This window comes from Grampus griseus, assembly GCF_964374135.1.
Source record: "Grampus griseus genome assembly, chromosome: 20".
Taxonomy (NCBI): Eukaryota; Metazoa; Chordata; class Mammalia; order Artiodactyla; family Delphinidae; genus Grampus; species Grampus griseus.
The window spans coordinates 21452434-21476749 of record NC_139014.1 but is presented as its reverse complement, the minus strand read 5'-3'; the positions used below and the strand labels follow the sequence as shown (position 1 = coordinate 21476749).

At 44.1% G+C, this 24316-nt stretch overlaps 2 protein-coding genes across 3 annotated transcripts; both read right to left on the bottom strand.

The window, feature by feature from the left end:
• Positions 1 to 2295: 2295 nt before the first annotated feature.
• On the bottom strand, positions 2296 to 4980 carry SPMAP1 (sperm microtubule associated protein 1; the record flags this gene model as incomplete). Of its 2 annotated transcripts, XM_082679047.1 has the most annotated exons (3): positions 2296 to 2453; positions 3318 to 3417; positions 4774 to 4980. In XM_082679047.1, 3 exons carry the CDS (start codon positions 4978 to 4980, stop codon positions 2296 to 2298), a joined length of 465 nt encoding a protein of 154 aa, XP_082535173.1. The 2 variants fall into 2 exon arrangements, 1 of the variants encoding a protein (XP_082535173.1); XR_014298318.1 differs by lacking the exon at positions 4774 to 4980 and having other exon boundaries at positions 2344 to 2453; positions 3314 to 3403.
• Positions 4981 to 7579: 2599 nt separating this feature from the next.
• Positions 7580 to 12668, bottom strand: RPL23 (ribosomal protein L23). The gene is made up of 5 exons (XM_082678949.1): positions 12605 to 12668; positions 11963 to 12046; positions 11533 to 11661; positions 7823 to 7936; positions 7580 to 7715 (listed from the first exon to the last, which is right to left on the bottom strand). The coding sequence occupies exons 1-5, from the start codon at positions 12615 to 12617 to the stop codon at positions 7633 to 7635; spliced, it is 423 nt and encodes a 140-aa protein (XP_082535075.1). The 5' UTR covers positions 12618 to 12668; the 3' UTR covers positions 7580 to 7632.
• Positions 12669 to 24316: the final 11648 nt, after the last annotated feature.

Sequence of the window (24316 nt, the reverse complement as noted above, 5' to 3'; positions counted from 1 at the left end):
CCATATAAAGAAGGAAACTAAGAAAAAGGAAGACATTGCCCAGGAAACAGAGAGAATCCAACACAGAGGAGACAGAATGGGAATTCCCAAGGCACCCCAAACTGGGTGGCGGGTCTAAACAGCCTGAAACAGAAGGATAGAGGGTGTCAGGAGGACTGCCTTGAAAAATTAATTTGGTAGGTTTGGAGCAGGTGAATAATTGTACCGTGAGGCTCTTGAAGTTCAAATTACCAATAGGCACAAAGAAAAATACACAAATGAGAAAATGAGGTAATTTTCTTCAGAAAAGTTTTCAAGAAAGGAAATACTATCACAGTATATATGGATAGACTCAATAATAAATAGTATTTACATGATCATGATAAAATGTGAACACGATTTAATACAAACTTTTGATTTAATTAATTTTAGCCAATGGGAAATAAAGGGGTATGAGAAAGCAAACCTTTGACTGCCAGGACTGAAATTTATAACTTATCATGCTCTCTCCTTACAGTAGTTTCTTCAAGGAGGAAAAAAGGTTGCATTCATTTTTACATCCAAACACCCACCCCTCCAATTCTGGGGTAATATCTCGTGTTGTCAAACCTGGTGAGGCAAGGCCAACCTTGTCCCCTTCCTGGAGGAAAACGACATGCATGTCTGACCACGGCTCGGCCAATCAAATGCTTCCACTTGGCATTTTCAAACTTGAGGTATCGTCCTGAATATGTGCCTAGGGTTCTTGGCACAAGCAGTGGACACTTCCAGGGACAAGACTGAGCTGGATCTCTAAATTATATCTAGAAAAAGTGGGTAGGTCTTTTTTAAAGTTTCTTAGCCACACAGCACCTGTGGGGTCTTAGTTCCCCCGACTAGAGATTGAACACACACTCCCTGCATTGGAAGCACTGAGCCTTAACCACTGAACCACCAGGAGAGTCCCTGAATAGGCCTTTTTAAAAGGTGAGAGTCCCTGAATAGGTCTTTTTAAAAGGTATCTCTTTCTTGAGCTACAGAGTGCTCTTCCTCTGATGGCTGTGTGTGAATGTGTCAACTTCCACTAGACTGAAAGCTCCCTGAGGACAGCTGCCCTCTTTCATCTTTTAATTCACTGCAGCCTTGTGTGTACTAAGCTCTCAACAATACATGTTGTACAAATGTCTTTATCTTTACTCTGTCATACATCATATTGCTAAATTGTGTTCACCACGCTCAGATCTAATCTCAGACTAAGAATTTCCTCATGGACTTTGTCTTAATTGAAGCCCAACGGAGTCCTCCAGGGATCTGTTCTCAGTGGTCATTTAGAATGTGAGAGTAACTAGTAATTCTGAACAAGAATCCATTGAGAATTCTTGTCTTCCTCCTCTAGTGACCCTGGGGCTGGGAGTGAAGAAATATTTACTCACTTCCACTTAATGGAAGTAAAAGGATAAAGGAGGAAGGGGGCAACCAGGATTGAACCAGAGACCTCTTGATTTGCAGTCAAATGCTCTATCTCTGAGCTATAACCCCATGGCCTCCTGGGACTCTCTTTCTTGTCCACTTATGGTGATTCAATACGAACAGGTTCCACCCACTCTGGAATTCCGGCAAGCTTTGTATTCTAAAGCTCCACCTCCTTTTCTATCCATCATCTGCTCTGGTTTTCCTCTTGGCCACCAATAAACCGGGTGGGGCACTTGAAAAATGACATGCTGGAAACTAGCTGAAAAGGAAGCTGACATAGCATTAGTAGAGAAAGCGTCCGTATACACGGTATTACTGTGTCAGAATCCTCGGCCCCAGATACACTCTGGTCGTCCCCTGCCTCTTGATGAGTTGAGGGTGGGAAGGAGAAGGAAGATGTCAGTTCTTTTGGATGGGATGACTCAGGAAAATCAGGAACTCCTTCTCAGGGCAACCAACGCCAATCCCTGTGGCCGCACTGCCTGCTCCGTTCTTGATGGAAACGGTAGCCAGCTTCTGACCTGGGCCGTCCCGATGCCTGGGGAAGAGCTTGGATGTGGGCTTAAGTAGTGTCGTTCCTCCTTATCGCAGCGGCAGGGGAGACCTGAGGCCTCTCCTTTCAAGCCTGGCACTCCGTTTGCATGGAGTTTAAGGCACAGCCTGAGATGCCCTTTCTCCTCTCACCTCCTCCATAGGGTAGGGAAGCCGAGGACGGAGAAACTAGCTTGCCCCCTCCACCAGCCTCAAAGAAGAAACGGCACACTTGGAGACACACACACAAAAGTTTTAATATCAAATAACACTGAGAGTTCATATACACATCTCAGAAATTCAGGTCGAGGAGTGTGAAGAGAAGAGCTGCTGTTAGAAGAGAGGGAATTGGGTGACCTCTCCAAAGACAGATGGGCGCTGGCGGAGGGCTGGGGTGTTCCGGCGATAGCCAAACCGACCATTGAACCCCTGGGTCGCATTCAGATTGGCATTATAGTTGTCATGTCCGGTCACCTGCTGGAGGGAATGCCCTTGCGGGACAGAGAGAGAGGCCTGAGCCTGTATTCAGCCCCCTCTTGCTTTCCCCACTCCCATTGGGCTGGTATAGGAGGCCAATCCAGGTGTAGTCACTGTGCTCCCATGTCCCAGCTGAACCCTCAATCCTGAAAAGCCAAGGGTTGGTGAGGTGGAGGAGGCAGATGGCATCCTAGAAACCAAGCCTCATCCTAGGACTAGCATGCAGGGGAGCGTGAATGGTACATGCTGGGACAGGAAGGGCCAGAAACTTCTGGGCTTGGCTGAACTTGCTTTGCTGCCAGGAGAACAGAGAAAATTTCCCCCTTGCATCTGACCCAGCTGGAGAAAATGGATGAGCTCAATTTGGCCAGTGGTGCCAGGGGACATGTGACTAGAATGTGGCCAAAGGGTGGTGGAGTTGGGGTGGGAGGAGGGTTCACCCTGCCAGAAAAACAGGTCTCAACTCTCCCTTTTCCTGTTGCTGCTAAATGGGGCCTAGAGAGTGAGCAGGACACAGCCTGCTCTGGGAGCAGTGAGAAGAACACAGGCTTTCGTTGGAAAGAGGAGAATTCCAACCCCAGCTCAGCCCTTCTTAGCAAATCATTTTAACTCCCTAAACCTCAATTTCCCTGGCTGTAACCTGGGGATACTCTGAGGGTAAAAAGCACCTGACATACAGCGGGTGCGCCATAACTAATAGAGAGCACTGTGACACCATCTGCTCATGTATGAGAAGAAGAGCTAGAGGATGCAGTCAGACCCTGGGTCTCCTCCCCCAACCAGGTCTCCTTACGGCCCAGTTTCTCTCTCTATGGAATGCACACCACTCTTCCTAGGTGGGACCATGGTGAGACTGGAAAGGGAGGTGTCGCACTTGCCTGCCCCTGACCAGTTTCTCCTGTTGAGGTATCTCTGTCCTTGCCCGAAGATATGGAAATAATCCACTATCCAGCCATCCCTTCCTGTACCGCCATGATCCTGAGAATGAGGGAGAAAATGCAGACTATATCAGTCATGATGCAGAGAGATGCACAGTCCAACCCCTGCCTCTGGGCTTGCTGGAGGGAGGGAGAGGTCACAGCCAGGGGTAACAGGGCCAGACAGATTAAATATACTTAGTGACTTATTGCCTTTCAGGGAGAGGCAGTGTAGCTTGGCAGTTAAGGGCTCAATGTCTAACACCAGAGAGACTGGTTCTAATTCCAGCTCTACCCCTAACAAGCTGTGTGACCTTAGGACAATGACACAGCTTTTTTGGACCTCAATTTCCTCATCAGTAAAATGGTGGGTTGCTTTGAAATTTAAGTGAGATATAAAGGGCCTTCAAATAAAGGGCCTGGCATATTAAAGTTTCAATAAACATGATCTTCATTTAAATGAAAATAATACCTACCACAAATGGTGTCTGTGACGATTAAAGAATACTTACAAAATGGAACATAGAAAAATTCAAAAGTGTGTACACCATATTATTTTTCAAGCTTTTAAACTCTCGAGTTTTCCCCCAGATTCTGGCTCCTTCTGCTATAAAAATCACGAGTAGACAGCAAGCACACACAAACATGGCACACACAGATGTGTGTGTCCATATGCATGTACTGAACACACATGTGCACACGCGAACACCCGGGACCACAAAAACTCCCAAGATTTGTTCATAGAATAACCCGCATGAAGTCCTCCTCTCCCTAAGTCACCGACATGTATTATAGACACAAATATTGGAAGCAAAAGTGTTGAAAAACATTGGAGCTGAGCCTATAATAGCCTCAGAATCTTTGATCCAGGGGAAGTACTCTGCGGGGGAGGGGCAACATCCACGAGGGAAAAGGCCTGGGGAGAAGCGAGGGCTGCAGAACTTCGGGAGGTTTCCTTCCAGTCAGCTCACAGAAGGTCGCAGCGAGCGAGCCCTCTTGAACTATGACGTCACCGGACCGAGGGCGCCTCACCTAGGCAGTTCTTTGTCTTTTTACCGATTGTCGGGCTTTTTGAGAATTTGCGGCGGGAGGTCACCCAAAGGGTGGATCCGTGATGCCATAAACGACAACGAAACCCATTTGTTTGGCAGAGGCTTGCAGAAACCCAAAATGAAATCATTCTCAAGTTCAGGCGTGGAAAGTGGTTCTGTGAGCTCCGTGAGCTCGCGCTCAACACCTGTCTCCCGCCTCCGCCAGTTCCCGGGTTTCATTAAGAAAACTGAGAGGGTGCGAGTCGGGGAGCCTCCCTGGTGGTGCGGGCGCTGCCATGAGACGCCCGGATCTGGGAAGTCGGCCCCGCCACGAGGGCCAAGCTCTGCGGGAACAAACGGTGGGGTCCTCCACGGCGCTCCTGTACCTGATCGGTTTTCCGCAAGATGGGCGGAACCACGCGGCTCCGGAAGTACCGGTGGGCGTGGTAGTCCTGCTGCGCGTTGTAGGGTGGAATCGCCGACCAGAGCTTAGGCCTCAAGTGCTCATAGGTGCGGGCCATGGTGCTCACGGCCACTCCATCCAAGATGAAGCGCTTCTCCAGCCACAGGGGACACGCGCAAAAATGCCCCATCCTAACCACCGCAGCCTCCGAGGACTTTTCTAGAGGGAGCGGAGGGTCCTAGGTGGGGGCTCCCCTGCGCATTGTTACGTTATGTCAAAGACCCCTGTGACACAAACCGTACTGTCCCCATCCTACGAGGTAGGCTCTCGGGGGCTACGGGGGAAGTTGCTTAAATGGTCCAGAGGTGAGGGATGTCTAGGAGGGAACCATGCAAGAGGAATCAAGAGATTGAAGAGAAGGTGGGTTACTGAATGTGCGCAGTGTTAACGCAGTCGGGCCCAGCTCCCTGTTTTCCTTTTAAGAGCAAGGTTCTCTGCTCCCACTTTATTATATACATTTCCCAAACCCAGTTCCCTTGAAAAGCTTGTACCCACAAAGGATCAGAAAGAGCTCAGAGAGCATCTACGTCCAACTCTCGTTGTACAGAACTGGAAGTTGAAGCTCAGAATGTTGGAATATTCCCTAAATCCATTTAGTGGCAGATCCAGAACCAGAATTCAGATCTCCTGATTTCCAGTAAACCCACTTAAAGCACTTCTCCCCTCCCCACCCAATTCTTTTCATCAGCTATTCCTCCTCCCGTTAAAATTTAAAAAACCAACAGTAAAAGTTGTATACTTATCAATAAAACAGTAAGTACCATACTTCCCTCTAATATTATGTATGTATGATAGGATACAGCAAAACATGAACAGTGATCTTCCCTATTGTTGTTACAAGTGATTTTTCCTTCCTTTATATTTTTTACTTCCCAAATTTCCCCCTTGAATAAACTCATGGATGCTTTACATATCAAAGTGGCTTATACAAATTATTCTGCTCCTCACACCAACTCTGAGGTGCTATTATCATTTTACAGATGAAGCAATAAATCCAGGAATTCTTTTATGTTATTATAATACTAGTAACATCAACATTATATATAATACAAAGGCACATGTATTAATTAGAAAAAGGTTGCATTATACCTACACGTAATAATCACCAATCCCAGCATCTCAATACTCAGCATATGTAATTTTTCTACACTATGACAGGCGAGCTCCTAGCAATCAAATTTGAAATTATAGGAAGTCTATAATTTGAGCCCATTCTATTAAAACGTGAAGAGAACCTGGAAAGAACATGAGAGGACGAGGGGAAAAAAATGACAGGCCCAACTCTCACCTCACATTTGAGGAAGGCAGGTGAGAAATTTCATATTATGCAATGGGATAAAAAAAGATTCATTTTAAATGGAGTACCTGGGGACTTCATGTCACATTAAAGACTTGAAATTCACCTGCCTGGAGGATGGGGTAGGGGAGGAAGACCGGTCTATTTTAGACTTTGGAATTTAATATTCCTAAAACCAAGACTGACTCAGTCTAGACAGAGGACTGGTCCTCAATCTTGGCTGCACTTCAGAATCTCTTAGGGACCTTTAAAAAGTCTTGATGCCAAGCTTCCCTGGTGGCGCAGTGGTTAGGAGTCCACCTGCCGATGCAGGGGACATGGGTTCGAGCCCTGGTCTGGGGGGATCCCACATGCTGTGTGCGCCATAGCTGCTGGACCTGTGCTCTGGAGCCCACACGCCTAGAGCCCAAGCTCCGCAACCAGAGAAGCCACAGTGAGAGGCCCGCGCACTGCAACGAGTGGCCCCCGCTCCCCGCAATAGAGAGCCTGCGCGCAGCAACAAAGACCCAATGCAGCCAAAAATTAATAAAATAAATGAATAAATTTATATCACTGCTTTCTAGTTCTGGTACATCTGAAGGACATCAATCTGAAGTACAAAAGAGAAGTCATCTCACCAAGTGACTCTGTGCTAGGGTCTTCACATACACTCTAATCCTCAGCCTTTCATCGTACCCAATCTTACAGATAAAACAATTTCCAGATACTAGATACGTGGACACAAACTTAGCGTAAAAATCCTCTTCCAACATCTTTAGGCCAGACTGGAGTGCTCATTTTCCCCAGACCCTGAATGTCACCTAAATCAACTGTCATGGATTGGAAAAAAAAAAGCTACAATGCTCAATACCTTCAGGCAGAATTTGCCAGGGCTCATGCCTGTCGTGCTGGCATTCTATTATCTTTTATTCTCAAGCTAGGGTTTGGCAGATATAAGACCATCGTGTCGAAATACTTTTGATAGCAAAAAACTTGCAGATATTAACAACTTAGTCATCTTCCATGAGAGCAATTATTAGTGGCAGGTTTTATAAATATAAACTCATTTATGTGCCAACTTACCCAAAGGAAACCTGTTAACTGCAGAAGTGCACATATATACGTGTATACCTGGTTCCTACTCACATCACTCCTTGAACTCCATGAGTGTTCAGGATCTGACCATACGCTACCTTATCTCAAATACCTTTCTAACTGTAAGGCAGTCACCTGGGATAACCTGTCACCAAGCGGTATCTACCACCTGAAATTTATTTTAAGAACTAAAAAACTCAAGTTTTTACAGCAGAAATTGCAAAGTCCCCAAAGTCTGCACGCTGACAGAAGTGCAAAGACTGTTTATCTTTTTTTACACATGCCCACAGAAAGTCTGCACTGGGTAGTTTTATTTTACAGAGGGGGTAAGGGTTAGGTGGTGTCAAGAAGAGTGACATGGAGCAAATAATTTTTATTATCATTGTTTTCTTTTACAAATACACCGAAGAATCATGCAATGCTGCCAGCATTGGATGCAATCCTGGGCCACAAGTCTGCACATTCCTTTGCAACTGGTCCTGTGATGGCAGAACCTGCATAAAAGAATGATGTGACACATAAGCTCAGAGGGCCCTTTCCTTGTACTCAAGTTAAACCATCCAATCTCAAAAGCCTAACAATGATGTGCATTCTTTATTACCTTTCATCTCGCCTTTATTGTTTACTATGACCCCTGCGTTATCTTCAAAATAAAGAAACACACCATCTTTTCTCCGGTATGACTTTCGTTGTCGAATTACCACCGCTGGATGTACTGAGGGGGGGAAAAAAAGCAGCTGTCATTTAACCTGCCAAGTTCCAGTGCCACCACGAGAAAGCAACTTACACCTTGGCTAGCTCTCCAACATTTCCCATTTGGACAGAATGTATACTCATTAGCTTTTCATTTCCTAAAATCAAGTGTGAAAGACAGTGCAAACACCAATCACCCCTTAAGAAAAGACCTTACTCATTTCAAGTCCAAACTGCCTGCATTTCCTTGCAGGTGTGAATCTGTACTTTGGGAGGATGATTAGCAACACACCAGCAGGAAACTTGCTAAGCACTTTCTATACTTTTCCTCACTTCACCCAAGAGGTGGGTACTATTTAAGATCCTAATGTCAGGACTTCCCTTGTGGTCCAGTGGTTAAGACTCTTTGCTCCCAATGCAGGGGGACTGGGTTCGATCCCTGGTCAGGGACCTAGATCCTGCATGCCGCAAATAAGAGATCCCATGTGCCATAATTAAGACCGGGCACAGCCAAATAAATTTTTAAAAGATCCTAATGCCATAGAATTGGGAATGGGACCCTCCTCACACTGAATGAATGGAGAGGCCAAGCTATTAACTCATTATGCAATATTCCATCCCAATTTATATCAAAACTTCCAAGAACAAACCTTAACCTAAAAATTAGTACTTTATGCCTAACTGCAGGGCACATGTTGTTTTAAGAGCAAAACCTGGAATTAACCTAAATATCTCAGGACACATGCACAGAACAGAACCATTTTAAATGATTATGTACTTCTGTAATTTTTTAATATGCAAGACAATCATTTGTGAAGCAAAAATGGGTTATGGGAAGGTAATGGTCCCATTTACATTGGAAAGTAGGACATAAAATATTAAAAACGATCATCCCCTGGAGGTCTAAGAGCTGGGTAACTGAAATTCAACTTCTATTTCGTATTTAATTAACTCTAGGTTTAACTTTTTGAGGAAATGTTTTCCAGGGTCATAAGTAACTTTTAAATCCTACCTGCTCCAGGGCTTCCCTGGTGGTACAGTGGTTAAGAATCCGCCTGCCAATGCAGGCGACATGGGTTCTGGTCCGGGAAGATCCCACATGCCGTGGAGCAACTAAGCCTGTGCGCCACAACTACTGAGCCCATGCGCTCCAGAGCCCGTGCTCCGCAACAAGGTAAGCCACCACAATGAGAAGCCCACACGCCGCAACGAGGAGCAGCCCCCCCCCCCGCTCGCCGCAACTAGAGAAAGCCTGCGCGCAGCGACACAGACCCAACACAGCCAAAAATAAATAAGTAAAAATAAAATAAATTTTAAAAACCAAACAAACAAAAAACACTACCTGCTCCTAAAGTGAACATTTTTCCAGACATTCAAAGCATCTACTGCACTTAAAAGAAAACATGGATTCAAATCCTGACTGACAGTAACCTGGAGACCTTGAACAAGTTACTTAATCTTCTGGAGTTCAAGTTTTCCTCTTCTAAAGTAGGGATAATAGTTACATTTCCATATTTAATATCAGACACTAGAAATGCAGGATCTTCTAAGGACAGAGATCCTGGCTATCCTTGAAGCAAGTACTATCTATGTACATAGATGGTCTCTGAGTTTTTTAACAATGGGAAACACACTGAGGGACAGATAATATTGGCTGAGACCCTCCTCCGTTGGACTCTCATCTACTTAGTTAAATTCTCACAAATGCATCCAGCAAATAAGGCCACACAAATACAGGACTCTGGATTTCCAGTCCTGCAGTCCTACTCCTTTCCACATTTCTGTATGTTATAATTAAGTCTAAGGCCAGGAGATGTAGCTGATCCTTGAAAAATGAAGGGTTAGGGGCGCCAGCCCTGTGCAGTCTAAGATCCATGTGTAACTTATAGTTGACCCTCTGCATCCACTGATTCAACCAATCTCGGATAGCGTAGTACAGTAATATATTGTGGGGGGAAAAAAAAATCTGTAAATGGATGCATGCAGTCCAAACTCACGTTGCTCGTTGTTCAAGGGTCAACTGTATTCATTTAGAAGAAACAAGGACCAAAGAAAAAATTAAGAGTTGGAAAGTCAGAACTATTTTTAAAACCATGAGTGTCCTCTGGTCTGTCCCACAACTGACTGAGAGAGACAGCACACCCTGCTGCCACCTCACCCATAGTGATGGACAATTGTTCTGCCCTTCCCTGACAGCTCCCCAGGCCACACACCAGACCCAGCAAGTGTTCTAAGAGGAAAGCCTGTCTAGTTGCATGCTGATCCCAATCAACACATTGATTTATCAATGCTTAGGCACAATGCTCATTCCTTGCCTACCAAGCCAAGTGAATATTAGAGGTCAACAAAGTACGATTTCTGACCAAAAGGCTAAACACCTGGGGATAGAGTAGGATACAGACCTTCAAAGAGTAACTGTGATACATGGCTGAGACCTGTCACACGTGTACTGTGCATTAAGAGGATTTCTCAGGAAAAGCAAAACATCCCAGGCCAGAGACAAACTAAGCAGGCACAGGAGAAAAGTTCAGGAGCTGGAAACTCAAGTACACTGAGTATCAGAAGCTCTAAAGTCAGTCAAGTCAGAAGTATCTGAGGCCCCCCCTCTAACCCATACATCTAGTAGGAAAACTTTCGGGGGTTGTCCACGATTAAGCAATGAGCAGCTCCCTGTTTTACTTTCTACCAGAAGACATTTAGAAGCAACCATGCCAAACTTTTGACAAGTCACAACCCTGAGTTAATCCCATCTATGTATAATTATTCCTTTTCAAATTAGTAGTTCCTGAAAAGGAAACTTGCCTGAGGTGACTTAAGTCTTAAGGCTGTGATCTCACCTGGAACCACCATGTTCATTTGTAGCCAAGGAGTCAGCAATTAATTAAAGACCTGCTCTCATAGAAGAGACAACCCTAGTAGGGGGCACAGCAAAAATCTGAGGCACAAAGGAAGGGATTTAAGTTGGAACAAAAAAACCAAGAACTAAAAGGAGAGCTGGGGAAAGAACTACGTGGATGGACTGTAAATCCCAGAAGGACAGAGCTTTTGTTTCTATCGGTATAAATATGTGAGGTGGTCTGTTAACTATTGGCTGAACTTGCTGGGAGAAATGGCAGGGTAAATATGAAAAGCCCCTAGCTTACGATGGAAGCCAACTAAGAACTTAACTGGGGGTGGGGTGGTGGTGGTGGATGAATTGGGAGATGGGGATTGACATACATACACTATCAATACTATGTGAAAAATAGATAACTAATGAGAATACTAATGAACTGTACAGCACAGGGAACTCCACTCAATGCTCTGCGGTGACCTAAATTGGAAGGAAATCCAAAAAAGAGGGGATATATGTATACGTATAGCTGATTCACTTTGCTGTGCAGTAAAAACTAACACATCATTGTAAATAAAGCAACTATATGCCAATAAAAATAAAAGAATGGTCTTTAAGACAGCAAGAATAGAACTTCAACTGCAGGTTAACTCACACTGCCTCTCAAAGAAAATCAAGCTTTAAGAGGCCCTAAGAATGGTAAAACTACTGTTCTATTTTCCAATAGACGGAGAAGTCCTTCAACAGTCCACAGACCAAAAGGAGGATTTGGTCTCTCTACTGACCCTTCTTTCTGAGCTCTGGTTTGCCTTTCTTGACTGTGGCCATCACCATGTCACCCACACCAGCAGCAGGAAGTCTATTCAGTCGTCCCTTGATCCCCTTCACAGAGATGATATACAGATTTTTGGCTCCTATACAAGGAAGTAAACAACAACAAAACGTTTTTCTTGAGAGCCTGTTAGGCAGTTCTGCATTTCTCCAACACCTCCAAGGCCTCCCCCTCCACACACACTCCCAAGAAGTTAGTCCTCCCCCAGGTGGAACACCTTGTCACACCACCGATTGAAGCAAAACAACACAACATGCTGCCGCTTCACCCAAAAGCGGTGTTTTCACTCTGCCCTTTCTTGACGGCTCAGTGGGTCATTAGCAAAAGGCCCACTGAGTGCTTTTAAAAGGGGCAGTTTGGCAGAGTGCAGCCGAAGGTCTCACCTGTGTTGTCAGCACAGTTGATCACGGCTCCAACCGGAAGACCCAAGGAAATCCGGAATTTCGCACCAGAGGACCCACCACGTCCTGTAAGTAAGAAGGGAATCAGGAGAGGTCCCTTCACATTCTTAAGCTATATAATCATTCGCATGTGCTTCGGGGAGCTGTACACCGTAGTTTCGCTCTCTCTAGGACTCCTTATCCCCTCCCCATGTGCCACCCAGTTCTCAAGGCAAATAGCCAATTCCTCACTCTTAGCACGTTACATTGAGATTAAGGGACCTGGACGACTCAATTCTCGATCCAACTTTTGCACCACGTAGTTCTTCCTACAAGGCGAGAGACCGCACAAGTCGCCCACTCTGGGGATCAAGCCAGTCTAACTCCAACCCCATTACTGAAGCGCTAGGCGCGGAGTGAACCCGCGGGATTCAGCCAAGAATCACGACTGGATCCTGCGAACTCAACCCTCCAGGCCCTCCCGTCACTTTCGGGGGCTCTCCCGGTGCTCTCGCGGTGTCCTTCCCCTCCCTCTCCGGCCCGGAGCAGAGCAAAGCGTCCCAGCTGTCCATGGCTGCCGTTCCCGGCGAGGCCAGCAGCCACCTCGCGACAGATGGCGAAGGATCTCCCAAGGCCAAAAATTACCTCGCTTCGACATCTTGAACGCCGGAAAGTGACAAAAAGGAAGTAGGGATAAAGGCCACAGAGATCTCAACCCCAACGCCCCGCCCAACATAGTCACGTGACCCGGTGTTCGTTCAATCTGCCTCTCTTCCCCAGGGCGCGGTCTTATTACGTCACAAATCCTGGACATAGCGTAGAACTCTTGCTGTGAAGTGGGAGGAGGAGTGGTTGAGGGCTGCAGGAGTGTACGTGGTACCCAGTACGCCGAATACGAACTAGAAAGTAGTTGTTTGGGACACAGAAACATTGGTTTAATTTATCGGAAAACCTCTCTGAGCAATAAGTATGTGCCAGGGACTTGGATGGACGCTAGAGGTTCAGAAATGATTAAACGGTCTGTGCTGTATAGGGGCCTCCAAAGAACACACGGCGTCGGGGGCTAGAGGGAAAGAGTTCGAAACGGTTTCATTAGGTTGTGATATAACTGAGAAGTACCATTATAGCGCTACAGATAATTCCATATGTGTGTGCTTGGTCCCATACCCATCTGTATTTTAGATATCTTTATTCATTACTCCTTTCACTGCTTCAACTTCTCCCATTCTTCGGACTTCTTTCTGCCGATATATTCATTCAAATATTTATTAAACGACTACTTTATGCCAGATCCTGTTCTGGGCATACGCTAGACTACATGAGAGAACAAAACAGATCAACATTCATGCCCTGTGGAGCTTACATTCAGCCAGGGTGGTGGTGAAGGTGGGTATTAGATACTAAGCCATAGACGTAGTAATTGCAGTATATAGTATGTTAGATGGTGATAAGTACTATGAAAACAAAAGTAGAAAAAAGTAAGAGGGATCTGGAAGTGGGAGGAGAGGCAGATTGCATTTCAAAATAGAATGATCAGTGTGGGCCTCATGGAAGAAGTTGACATTAGTGCAAAGATTTTTAAGGTGAGGGAGCTAGCAATATGACTGTCTAGGGAAGAGCAGTCCAGATAGAGTCATCAACCATTGAAAGACCCTAAGGTGGGATTGTGCCTGAACAATGTGAGGACCAGCAAGGAAGCCAGGAGTGACTGGACAGAGTAAGTGAAGGGAAGAGTAGTAGGACAGAAGGTCAGAAGTAATGGAATTGGATCATTAGAGCTTTGTACACTGCTATGAACTTTGACATTTACAGACTGAAATAGGAAAACAATGAGCCATGAGCAGAGGAGGGACATGATCTGACGTGTCAGAAGGATCACTCTATTTGAGACTAGGCTGTGGGAGGGAACACAAAGATACAATAAGGCGATCTATTGGGAAGCTCTTGCAGTAACTCAGGAGAGAAATGATGGTGGTTTAGACTAAAGAGGTAGCAATAGAAGTAATGTGATGTGATCAGATTCTGGATATGTTTTGGAGGTAGAGCCAACAAAATGTGGGGTGCAAAAGAAAGAGAAGAAAATGTTTCCAAGGCTTTAGTTCTGAGCAAGTGGAAGATGGCATTGCCATCAACTGAGATGGGGAAAGCAATGGGAGGAACACGTTTGGTGGTAAGAGTATGAGTTCAGTTTTGGATATGTTGAGTTAGATGTCTGTTAGACAACCAAAAGAGATTTAAATAGCAAGTTGGACATATTAGCCTGGAGTTCCAGAAAGAGGGAGATATAAATTTGGCAGTCGTCAGCATATAAGTATATTTAAAGACATGATAGTGGATGAGTTCACAAAGAAGCAAGGGTAAATTAAAAAGACCATGGGCTAAGCTCTGGGGTACTTCAACGTTAAGAGGTCTATAAATCTATACATTTATAAATTTCTCTTATCACTCTTAAACCCTTCACTTGCTCCTGCCAGTTTCTCTAGTTACCAGTTTTTCTCTCTCCTTCACTTCTCAGCCAAATTCCATGTGTTTCTGAATATATGATTTCATTATCATATTTGTCTCTGTTGATAAATGAAACTAGCATCCATCCAGGTGTCCCTCTGGGATTCCTGTTCATTTCTCTTCAGTCTGCCTTCTCAATGTCTCTCAAATATATCCACTTCTCTCCATCTCCTCTGCTAATGCTCTGGACCTAGTCACCTCCATCTCTTGCCTAAACTATTTCTGAAGCTTCCTAACATGTCTCTTGACCTCTATTTCTCCCCCCTCCATCCACTCACTCTTCATACAATGGCCAGAAATAATTTTTCAGAAACGTAAACATTACGATGTCACTCTCCTGAAAATCCTCCAATGGTTTCTGTACTCTTAGAATCAAAGTTAAAATCCATATCACAGCCTACGAGGCCCTGATCATTGTCCTACCTCTTAACCTCATCTTGCACTGTGCTCTGTCTTGCTCTGCAGGGTTGACGTTTTGCTGCCAGATACCATCCATGCTCCTGAATACCCGTAGGCCTCACACATGCTTGGAATACTCTACCCTGCCTACCCGTATCACGTATTTCACGTGTACTGATTTTTCAGATCTCAGCTTAAATATCTTTTCCTTAGGGAAATTCTACCCTGACCTCTCTTACATAGTATTTTTCCTTCTTACTATTTATTTCAATTCTTCAATATATATTTGATGACTTTGTTGAATAACGATCTCCCCCAACTAGTCTATATGCTCCATGAAAGGCTGAGTCCATGTTCTCCTTTGTGTTCAGTGGTATATCCCCAGCATTCAGCATAGGGCCTGGCTCAGTAAATACATGCTGAATGATTGCTGAACAAATGAAGAAGTCTACCTCTATGGTCTCCATACGTCAGCATCCTTGCGTGAAGGAATTTTTATTCATCTATGGCAAAATTAGAAATATTTGAAAAACACAGTTTCTTATAAAGCTCCATTTGCTCAATTTAAAGGACTGCCTATTATTCTGGGATTATCTTCTTTCATCTTTCTTGTTAAAAATGTTCCTTTTGGGCTTCCCTGGTGGCGCAGTGGTTGAGGGTCCACCTTCCGATGTAGGGGACACGGAAGATCCCACGTGCCGCGGAGCGGCTGGTCCCGTGAGCCATGGCCGCTGAGCCTGCGCGTCCGGAGCCTGTGCTCCGCAACGGGAGAGGTCACAACAGTGAGAGGCTTGCGTACCGCAAAAAAAAAAAAAATTAAAAAATGTTCCTATGTCAACTGTCAACTTTCTACCATCCCAACACTGCCCTTTTTTTTCTCTTTGTAATTTCAGTGGTCCATGAAAACCAAAGGTCTGGGAATGATCTGTCTCTATTTCCTTACTTCCTGCATGCACATGTTCCTTGAACCCCTGTAGTGTAGTTTATGTCCTCACTACCTGACTGAAATTATACTAGAAATTATATATACTGAAAAATTATACTAGAAAGGTCACCATGACCTACTCTTTCCAAAATCCAAGGACCCTCCTCAGTCTTCATCTTACTTGACCTCACAACGTTTCACACTGGGGCCCTTCCCATCTTCTTGACACTCTTCACCCATGGTTTCCATGATGCTAATAATAATAGAAATTACTATTTTTGGAGTGCTACTAAGTACCAGTCATTGAGTTAAGCATTTTACAGGAATGTGGCTTCTTGAATCCTCCCCACAACCCTGTGATTTAGGTATTATTCTTCTCATTTTTCAGATGAGAAAACTGAGAAATAGAAAAGTTAAGCCATGTGTCCAAGATCACACAGATCATGAAAGGTAGAGATGGAATGGCACCCTGAGTCTGGCTGATTCCAAAGCACAGACTCTAAGCCACTCTGTTGTATTGCTCTCTCCTCCTTACTCATTGTCCCTTCTCAGTGTATTTCCCTGAGTGATCACACCACCCAGTAGCTTCCATTACCATCAATATGCTGAGAACTCCCAAGTCTGTATCTCCAGCCCAGACATTTCTGCTTAGCTCTAGCCAATGTATGGAACCAATGACTGGGACACCTCCACCCCACAGGCACTTCCAACCTGACGTCCAAAGCCGAAATCATGATTTTCCCAGAAATTTTGCTTTTCTGCCTATATTAGTTGTCTTGGTTGGTGCTACTAATTTTTCTGTCCGTGCATCTAAAAGTCTGCCCTTGGTTCAGAGCTATTGCAACAGCCTCCAAATGGTCTGACCATAACCTCTGGTTGCTTAAAAGCCTGTACTGGCCCTCTAGTGCCTATGGAATAAAGTCCAAGCTCCTTAGGATGGCATTGGAATCTCTTCCCGAAGTGGCTTACCTTCTCCCTGGACTCATCTCCCATCACCTCGCCTCTTACACTTCACACTCCAGAAACACCAAACTGCTTAGGATTTCAGGACTTTTTCTTGCTTTATCCACTACATGTTCTTCAAAACTCTTTTCAATGTCATGTATTTTTGAACAAGCCATCTCTTCCCTGTGCCATTTCACAACCCCAGCATGCTCTTCCCCAAACCACCTCTTTACTTAGAGCAGTCATTCTCCAATATCTTTGTCTGAATATTCTTTACATTCTTAAGTTATTGAGAACTCCAAAGAGGTTGTGTTTATACAGTTATATCTATTGACATTTACCAGATTAGAAATTTAAATTGTGAAATGTTTAAGGTAATGAATCCACTGCCTGTTAAAAGACATAACATTTTAAAATGAAAAAGAACTGTATTTAAATTTTAAAAATAATGAGAAGAGTAGCTTTGCTTTACGTTCTTTTAGAAATCCCTTTAATATCTGGCTTAATGAAAGACAGCTGGATTTTCATGTTTCCACATTTAGTCTGTTGTGACATCATGTAGCCTCTGGAAAGCTCCACTGTACTCATGAATGGATAAGAATGAAACAGGTAAGTAACCAAGTATGAAATAAATTCTTTTTCCCTATGTAGAAAGTGTCTCACAGGCAGACCTCCAAGAATTCAACTCCCAAACCACAGACTGGGAACCATTGACGTAGAGATAGAGAACACAGAAAATTCCTTTGCGCGTTGACCTCTTTGGAATATAAAATCTACGATGCTGTAGTTTATTACTTTTTGTATTCCCAGAAAACACTCAAGAATGACCAAATATTCGCTTGGTTAGTACCACCTTTCTTTAGTACCATCTTTGGGATGATTTAAGGTTTAAAAGGGAAGCACGAGGGGGCACCCGGATTTGAACCGGGGACCTCTTGATCTGCAGTCAAATGCTCTACCCCTGAGCTATACCCCCTCTACTGGCAAATAGGAGATTACAGCTTATTTGTAGTGTTTACTGACCAGACAGTGCATTGGTGATTAACAGTAGTTTGATATGTATGACCAATTGCTTCAGGTTTCCTGGGGTGATGCTAAAGAACGAAGAGAAAAGGCAATTCGCACCCAGGTGGTAGAAGGGGAGGGCGAAGTCCAGTCTGAGCTGGGCTTGAAGGTCCTGTGGGATGTGCGATGGGATATCTCTCCTTCAACAACAACAACCTCTTGTACCTCTGGCATCTTGGAATTCTTTAAGTCTAATTTCCATACTCCCTGCCTGCACCCCGAGCTGCACTGGATCCCCAGCCTGTGCTTTGCACAGGAGAGGAAGTGCTTCCCTTGTCCTTCCCAAGACACCCCTGCTCTTGTACCAGACGTGCCCGCAGTATCTCCATTCTCTCCAGTATCTTCAGTCTCTTCCACTCGCTTGGCTCCTTCAAACATCAACAGGCTTTCCCTAGACTGGAAAATCTTCCCTTTAGCTGTTATCGCCTGTCCATTTCTTCTTGCTCACTACCAATTTTTAAGAAAGTCTGTGACTTCATTTCTCTCCTTATCAATAACCTGTCTCCATAGTTCTGTTACTCTCTACATTTACTCTCTCGACTGTCAGGTATTTTTTTCCCCTTGGAGTATGTATCTTGTTTCTCCAACTAGACTGTAAGTTCCTTGAGGGCAGGGATCATGTTGCATTTCTTTTTGTATTCCCCACAGTGGCACAGTGCCTGGTTCACTATAAGCCCTGGGTGGTACCTATCAGCCAAACCTAATTAAACTCAACTGTGGCATTCTACCAAGCTTGCACCCAAGCAGCAAAATGTTGTTAGGGGAGAGCTCAGAAGTCTGGGTCGCTCCACCAATCTCAGACAGTCTCCCTGTTTATGACTCTTCCACCACTGACTGACTAGTTTCACTTTCTCACTCTCTAAAATGACTATTTCACATACGTTCTCCAGTCTCAAACCTTCTACACCTTATCTTTCCTCCTCAGAGAGTGCTGAAGAGCTGGCCTCTTCCTTTCTGGAGAAAGTCAGAAGCAGTCAGGAGCAGGGTTGTGCTGATAAATGGCTGACGACTGGCTCCAGGGGACCTGATTTTTAGCATTTGCCAATTCCCATAGTGCAAATTCGCCCACCTGTCAATTTCCAGTGAAGTCAACTGGCTTTAAAAATTCCTGAAAATTTAACAATTGGTTCTCACAAGGCAGTATGAGTCGAAGCTAGCACACTTTTGGGATTGACTCCCTCTTCCACCAGCTACCAATTATACACTGACAACTCCCCAAATTATGTTTCCAACCTAGACATTTCCCTGAACTTCAGAATTAACTGGATCTCCACCTGCATACTTAGCATCTCCACTTAAATGTCTACAGGGCACCTCAAACTTAGCATATTGACCTCATACTAGAATGTGAAGTCTATGAGGATAGGAGGTTGTACTTTATTACATTCTGTTTCAGAGCTTTAAAAAGAAACTCTTGAGGGGTTTTTTATGTTTTTGTTTTTCCTAAACTTACTCCTTTCTCAGTTCTTTATCTCAGGAAACCACATCCACCCAGATAGTGAAGACAAAAAAGAAGAGTTATTCTTTTTTAAAAAATTTATTTTATTAAAATATAGTTGGAGAATTAAAGGGAGTGGGTGTCGGAGGCAGAGGTTCTGAAAGTTCACGACTCCTAGAAGGGAAGGGGAATGAAAGGCTCTCGGTGAAGAAGGACTCCTCAGAGTCTTTCTATCCTGATGACAGCATGACTCTTTCCAGAGAGCAGCAGTGACAGCTCTGGAATGTCTAGGGAGAGGAAGGGCTTAGTGACCAGAGTCTGCTGGCAGCACAGGATCCTAGGTCCAGAACCCTTCAGATCAGCTTACCAATAAGTTCACTATGTAAAACAGTTAAATTTGGTTCAAATGGGGAAGGATGAGAGTTATTCCAACCTGGCAACACTCCCTACCCCCATTCCCCCCCTCCCTACCAGAGAGGCTCCAGGGAGTACTTTGAAGACCATTGGAAAAATTCTCCTCATAAATGACTTGAAATGCCATGTCTGTAATATGCTACATTAAATTTTTTTACCCATTCCAATTATTTTTCTGCCCATCTCATACTTTAATTAATTTAGAGCCTAAGAGCTTTGTAATATAACAAAGGAAGACATTGTAATGTCTAATAAGTAAAATAACAACATGTTTTTTTGGGGGGCCGGCATATTAGTGTATTTCTTTAAAATAATGTCTACTATTGGCAAGATTTGACTAGATACCTTCAACATAGAGATTCACTTGGTAAAACTATATATTGATCAATCAATCAATAAATAAATGTAGTTGATGTACAATTTTGTGTTAGTTTCAGGTGTACAGCAAAGTGATCCAGTTATACATATATTTTAATATATTTTTTCATATTCTTTTCCATTATGGTTTATTACAGGACACTGAATATAGTTCCCTGTGCTATACAGTAGGACCTTGTTGTTTATCCATTCTATATATAATAGTTTGCATCTGCTAATCCTAAACTCCCAAGCCATCCCTCCCCCGCCCCTTGGGCAACCACAAGTCTGTTCTCTATGTCTATGAGTCTGCTTCTATTTCCTAGGTAAGTTCATTTGTGTCATATTTTAGATTCCACAAATAAGTGATATCATATGGTATTTGTCTTTCTGTTTCTGATTTTACTTAGTATGGTAATCTCTAGGTCCATCCATGTTGCTGTAAATGGCATTATTTCATTCTTTTTTATGGTTGAGTAGTATTCCATTGTATATATGTACCACATCTTCTTTATCCAGTCATCTGTCGATGGACATTTAGGTGGTTTGCATGTCTTGGCTATTGTGAATAGTGCTGCTATGAATGCGGGGGTGCATGTATCTTTTTGAATTATAGCTTTGTCCAGATATATGCCCAGGAATGGGATTGCTGGATCATACGGCAACTCTATTTTTAGTTTTTTGAGGCGCCTCCATACTGTTTTTCATAGTGGCTGCAGCAATTTACTTTCCCACCAACAGTGACTCTAAAGAAGAGTCATTCTTGATTCTTCTCTTTCCCTCATCTTTCTCAAGCCATCCAGTGTACAGGAAGGACATGGCTCCCCTGCCATGGTCAATCTGGATGCTTGCTGTCCTCTCTAGTTCTGCTGTTGCCCCTGTGATAAGCTAAAAAATGGGCCTCCAAATATGTCCACATCCCAAGGCCCTTGTGAATATGTTACCTTACATAATAAAAGGGACTTTCTAGATGTGATTAAGGGTCTTGGGGTGGGGACATTATCCTGGATTATCTGAGTAATCAGAAGAGTCCTTATAAGAGGGAGGCAGGAGGATCAGAGTCAGAGAGGGAGAGACGTGAGGATAGGAGCAGAGAACAGAAGGTGAGGAGATGCAACCCTGGCTATGAAGATGGAGGAAGGGGCCATGAGCCAAGAAATGCTGGCGGACTCTACAACCTACAAAAGTCAAGGAAACTGTTTCTACTCTAAAGCCTCCAGAAGAAATGCGGGCATACTAGCACCTCGATTTTAGTCCAGTAAAATTGATTTTGGAATTCTGACCTCCAGAACCGTAAGGTAATAATACATTTGTGTTGTTTTAAGCAAATAAGTATGTGGTAATTTGTTACAGCAGCAACAGGAAACTAATACGTCACTGTCGTCTCAGACATCGCTACCATCTCTCACTTGCACTGTTGCAATAGAATCCTACCTAACCTCTCTCTCTCTCTTTTTAAAAATTTTATTGTGTCCACTTTTCTTCTTTTCCTTTATTGTGGTAAGAACACTTAACATGAGATCTACCCTCTTAACAGATTTTTAAGTGTACAATACAATGCTGTTAACTATAGGCACAATGTTCAACAGCAGCTCTCTAAGACGTATTCATGTTGTATAACTGAAACTGTGTACACATTGATTAGCAACTCCCAATTTCTCTCTCCTCATCCCTGGCAACCACCATTCTACTCTCTGCTTCTATAAGTTTGATTGTTTGAGGTACCTCATGTAAGTAGAATCATGCAGTATTTGCCCTTCTATGATTGGCTTATTTCACTTAGCATAATGTCCCCTGTTGTTGCATATTGCAAAATTTCCTTCTTTTTAAGGCTGAATAGTATTCCATTGTATGTATTCTCTGTTTCTATTCTTCACTCCCTGTAAATCTCCCCCACAATAGCGTGAATGATGATTTCCAGTCCCTCTGCTCAAAACTGTCCAACGGCTGGCTTTTCATCCATTTGGAATAAAATCCAAACTCCTTACTTGGGCCTATAAGGCTCTCTGGCTACTTCTCCAGCTCTCTTGAATCACTCTCCCCTGTTTCCTGTTCCTCCAGCTACTCTGGCCCTAGGGCCTTTGCAGTGGCCATTTCCTTTAGCTGGAATACCTGCCCCTGACAGATGGGCTGGGCAAATGGCTGTCTCTTTCATACCATTCACATCTTAGCTCCAAACTCACCTGCAAAGAAAAGTTTTCCATGACTATTCGCCTTGAAATACCCCCCTGGACCTCCCTAAGACACCGTCTTGTTTTTCATTTTAGTCACTTCCCTTATTACTACTGGGCATTTCCTTGTTTATTCATTTGTTCATTTGTTTCTATTCTGACTCCACTAGATTTTAAACTCAGTGAGACTGAGAACCTGTGTGTCTTTCTATTTGAAAGTATGTTCTGCACTTAGAGTGGGGCACATAGTAGTTGCTTCATAAAAAGAGAGAGGGACCACTAGAGAATACAGCCCAGGAAAGTCTCTCAGTGGAGATGTCTGTTCAGCTGGTGTTTGCATTCTTTTTAGAGAGACCAGGGGAAAGGATTCTCTATTCAGTTTTGCAAGAAGCTCTTCTCTGACTTCTTAGGGTGAAGAGATGAGTGGGATTGTGGATAAAGAATTGAACCTAGAAAAGGCTGATTGGTACCTAAGTTCACATGTTTTCAAAATTCCATGTTTTTAGTTAGTCTTTTTAAACTCGTTATTACTAAATTCAGTATCATGTAACAAGAAGAAACTAATTTTGGATGTTTTCAGAAGGAAAAATTTGGAATGGATTTAAAAAGAATTTACCGACATTTTGTCTGTAGAGGGGGTATAGCTCAGTGGTAGAGCATTTGACTGCAGATCAAGAGGTCCCCGGTTCAAATCCGGGTGCCCCCTTGTCTACGTGTCTGTTTTTCACAGCCACTCAGGTTAACCCCGAGTAACGCAGGAGTCTGAGGTTTCTGAATCCAGGATCCAAAGAGGATCCTGGAGATCCTCTTGCACCTGGTGAATATTTTCTCTCCCCAGAAGTCACACGGGGTGACTCTACCATGTTTCAACTGAATACCCCCACTCAGTGGCAAGAAGCCTGAGCAGGCAGAAAGAAGGCTGAGACCATTCCAGTCCCTGAGACCCTTCAAGACTTACTGGTTTAATGTTAATAACAGTTTCTTTGCGGGGTGGGTGGGTGATGGAATGTTGGGGCGGGCAATATTATTTTGCCTAGTTCATACTCTGACCAGGCAGATTAGAAGAGAATCCAAGTTCAGAAGGTTTATATAGTGGCGAAGTTTAACGGGACACAGCATAGATGTAAGAAGGAGGGTGAAAAGTGGACAGCTTTCTCCTTCTTTATATGAGTTCAAAGGCAGGGCTTTGGCCCGTTACACCTACAGGTGGTGAGATTGAGGCCTGGTGTCCAGGAAAGGGGTGAAAAATTAGTTATTTCTCGGGTCTGGGCTTTGCACCGCACAGCAGATCTGTTTAATCGCCATGTCCAGCTTCGCGACGCATCGCACAGTAATGGGAGCCGTGGGGAAAAAGTGCATTCGAGTAGTATTCCCCCGGGGCCCCGAGGGCTGACACAACCAAATTCCGAGTTTAAAATATCACAACTGCCCCCTGTCTGAAGAAGCATGCCTCTCCCACTATCCTTTCTTTTTCCTTTTTTTGGGCAAAACCTAGTCGAGAGGCCTTGCTCCCTTCTCGTTTTCCTCGGATCCAACAGTGATACTGTCAGTCACGCAGCCAATAGATATCTGTCCCTGTCTTTAGGTTATGAAACTTGATGGCCTTTTATTATTTGTTCAGTGGTTCTCAAAGTGTGGTCCAGCAGCATCAGCATTCCCTGGGAACTTGTTAAAAATGCACATTCTCGGGGTCCCACTCCAGGCCAAGAGAATCAGAAACCGGGAGGTGCTTTAACAAACTCTCCAGGTAATTCTGACGCAAGCTCAAGTTTGAGAACCACTACATTAGTTTATATCAGTTTACATCCGGATGTAACTTTATTTTTGTAAATGAACTTTTGGGTCGGCATTGGCCATTTCCACGTTCTCGAAGTGCTTTCACTCTGCCGGTGGCATGAGCAATAGGGAAAGGTGAACACGGCATGCGCCTGTCACCTGTAATAAAGAAAGTTTAAGTTGGAGAAAGTCTGTGTCTGTGGGTTTCCTTCCCTTGACCCAGCCCCACCCAAAACTGAACACGAATTTGGGGGAGTCTTGTCTCTTGAACCAGCTCCTGGAACTGCCTGACACCCCTGAGGCTGCCAGCGGTGACCGCAGAAATCCTGACACCGCTGGCGTGGGTAGTGGGGACCTGCAGC

Bases quoted from the DNA above. Each gene is read 5' to 3' on its own strand.
- RPL23 (XM_082678949.1), bottom strand. The intron at 11,662-11,962 runs GTGAGACCTTCG...TTCCTTGTATAG, and splicing joins CAACTGTGCTGACAACACAG to GAGCCAAAAATCTGTATATC. The intron at 7,937-11,532 runs GTCAGTAGAGAG...TCCCCCCCTCAG, and splicing joins ACCAGAGCTCAGAAAGAAGG to TACATCCAGCGGTGGTAATT.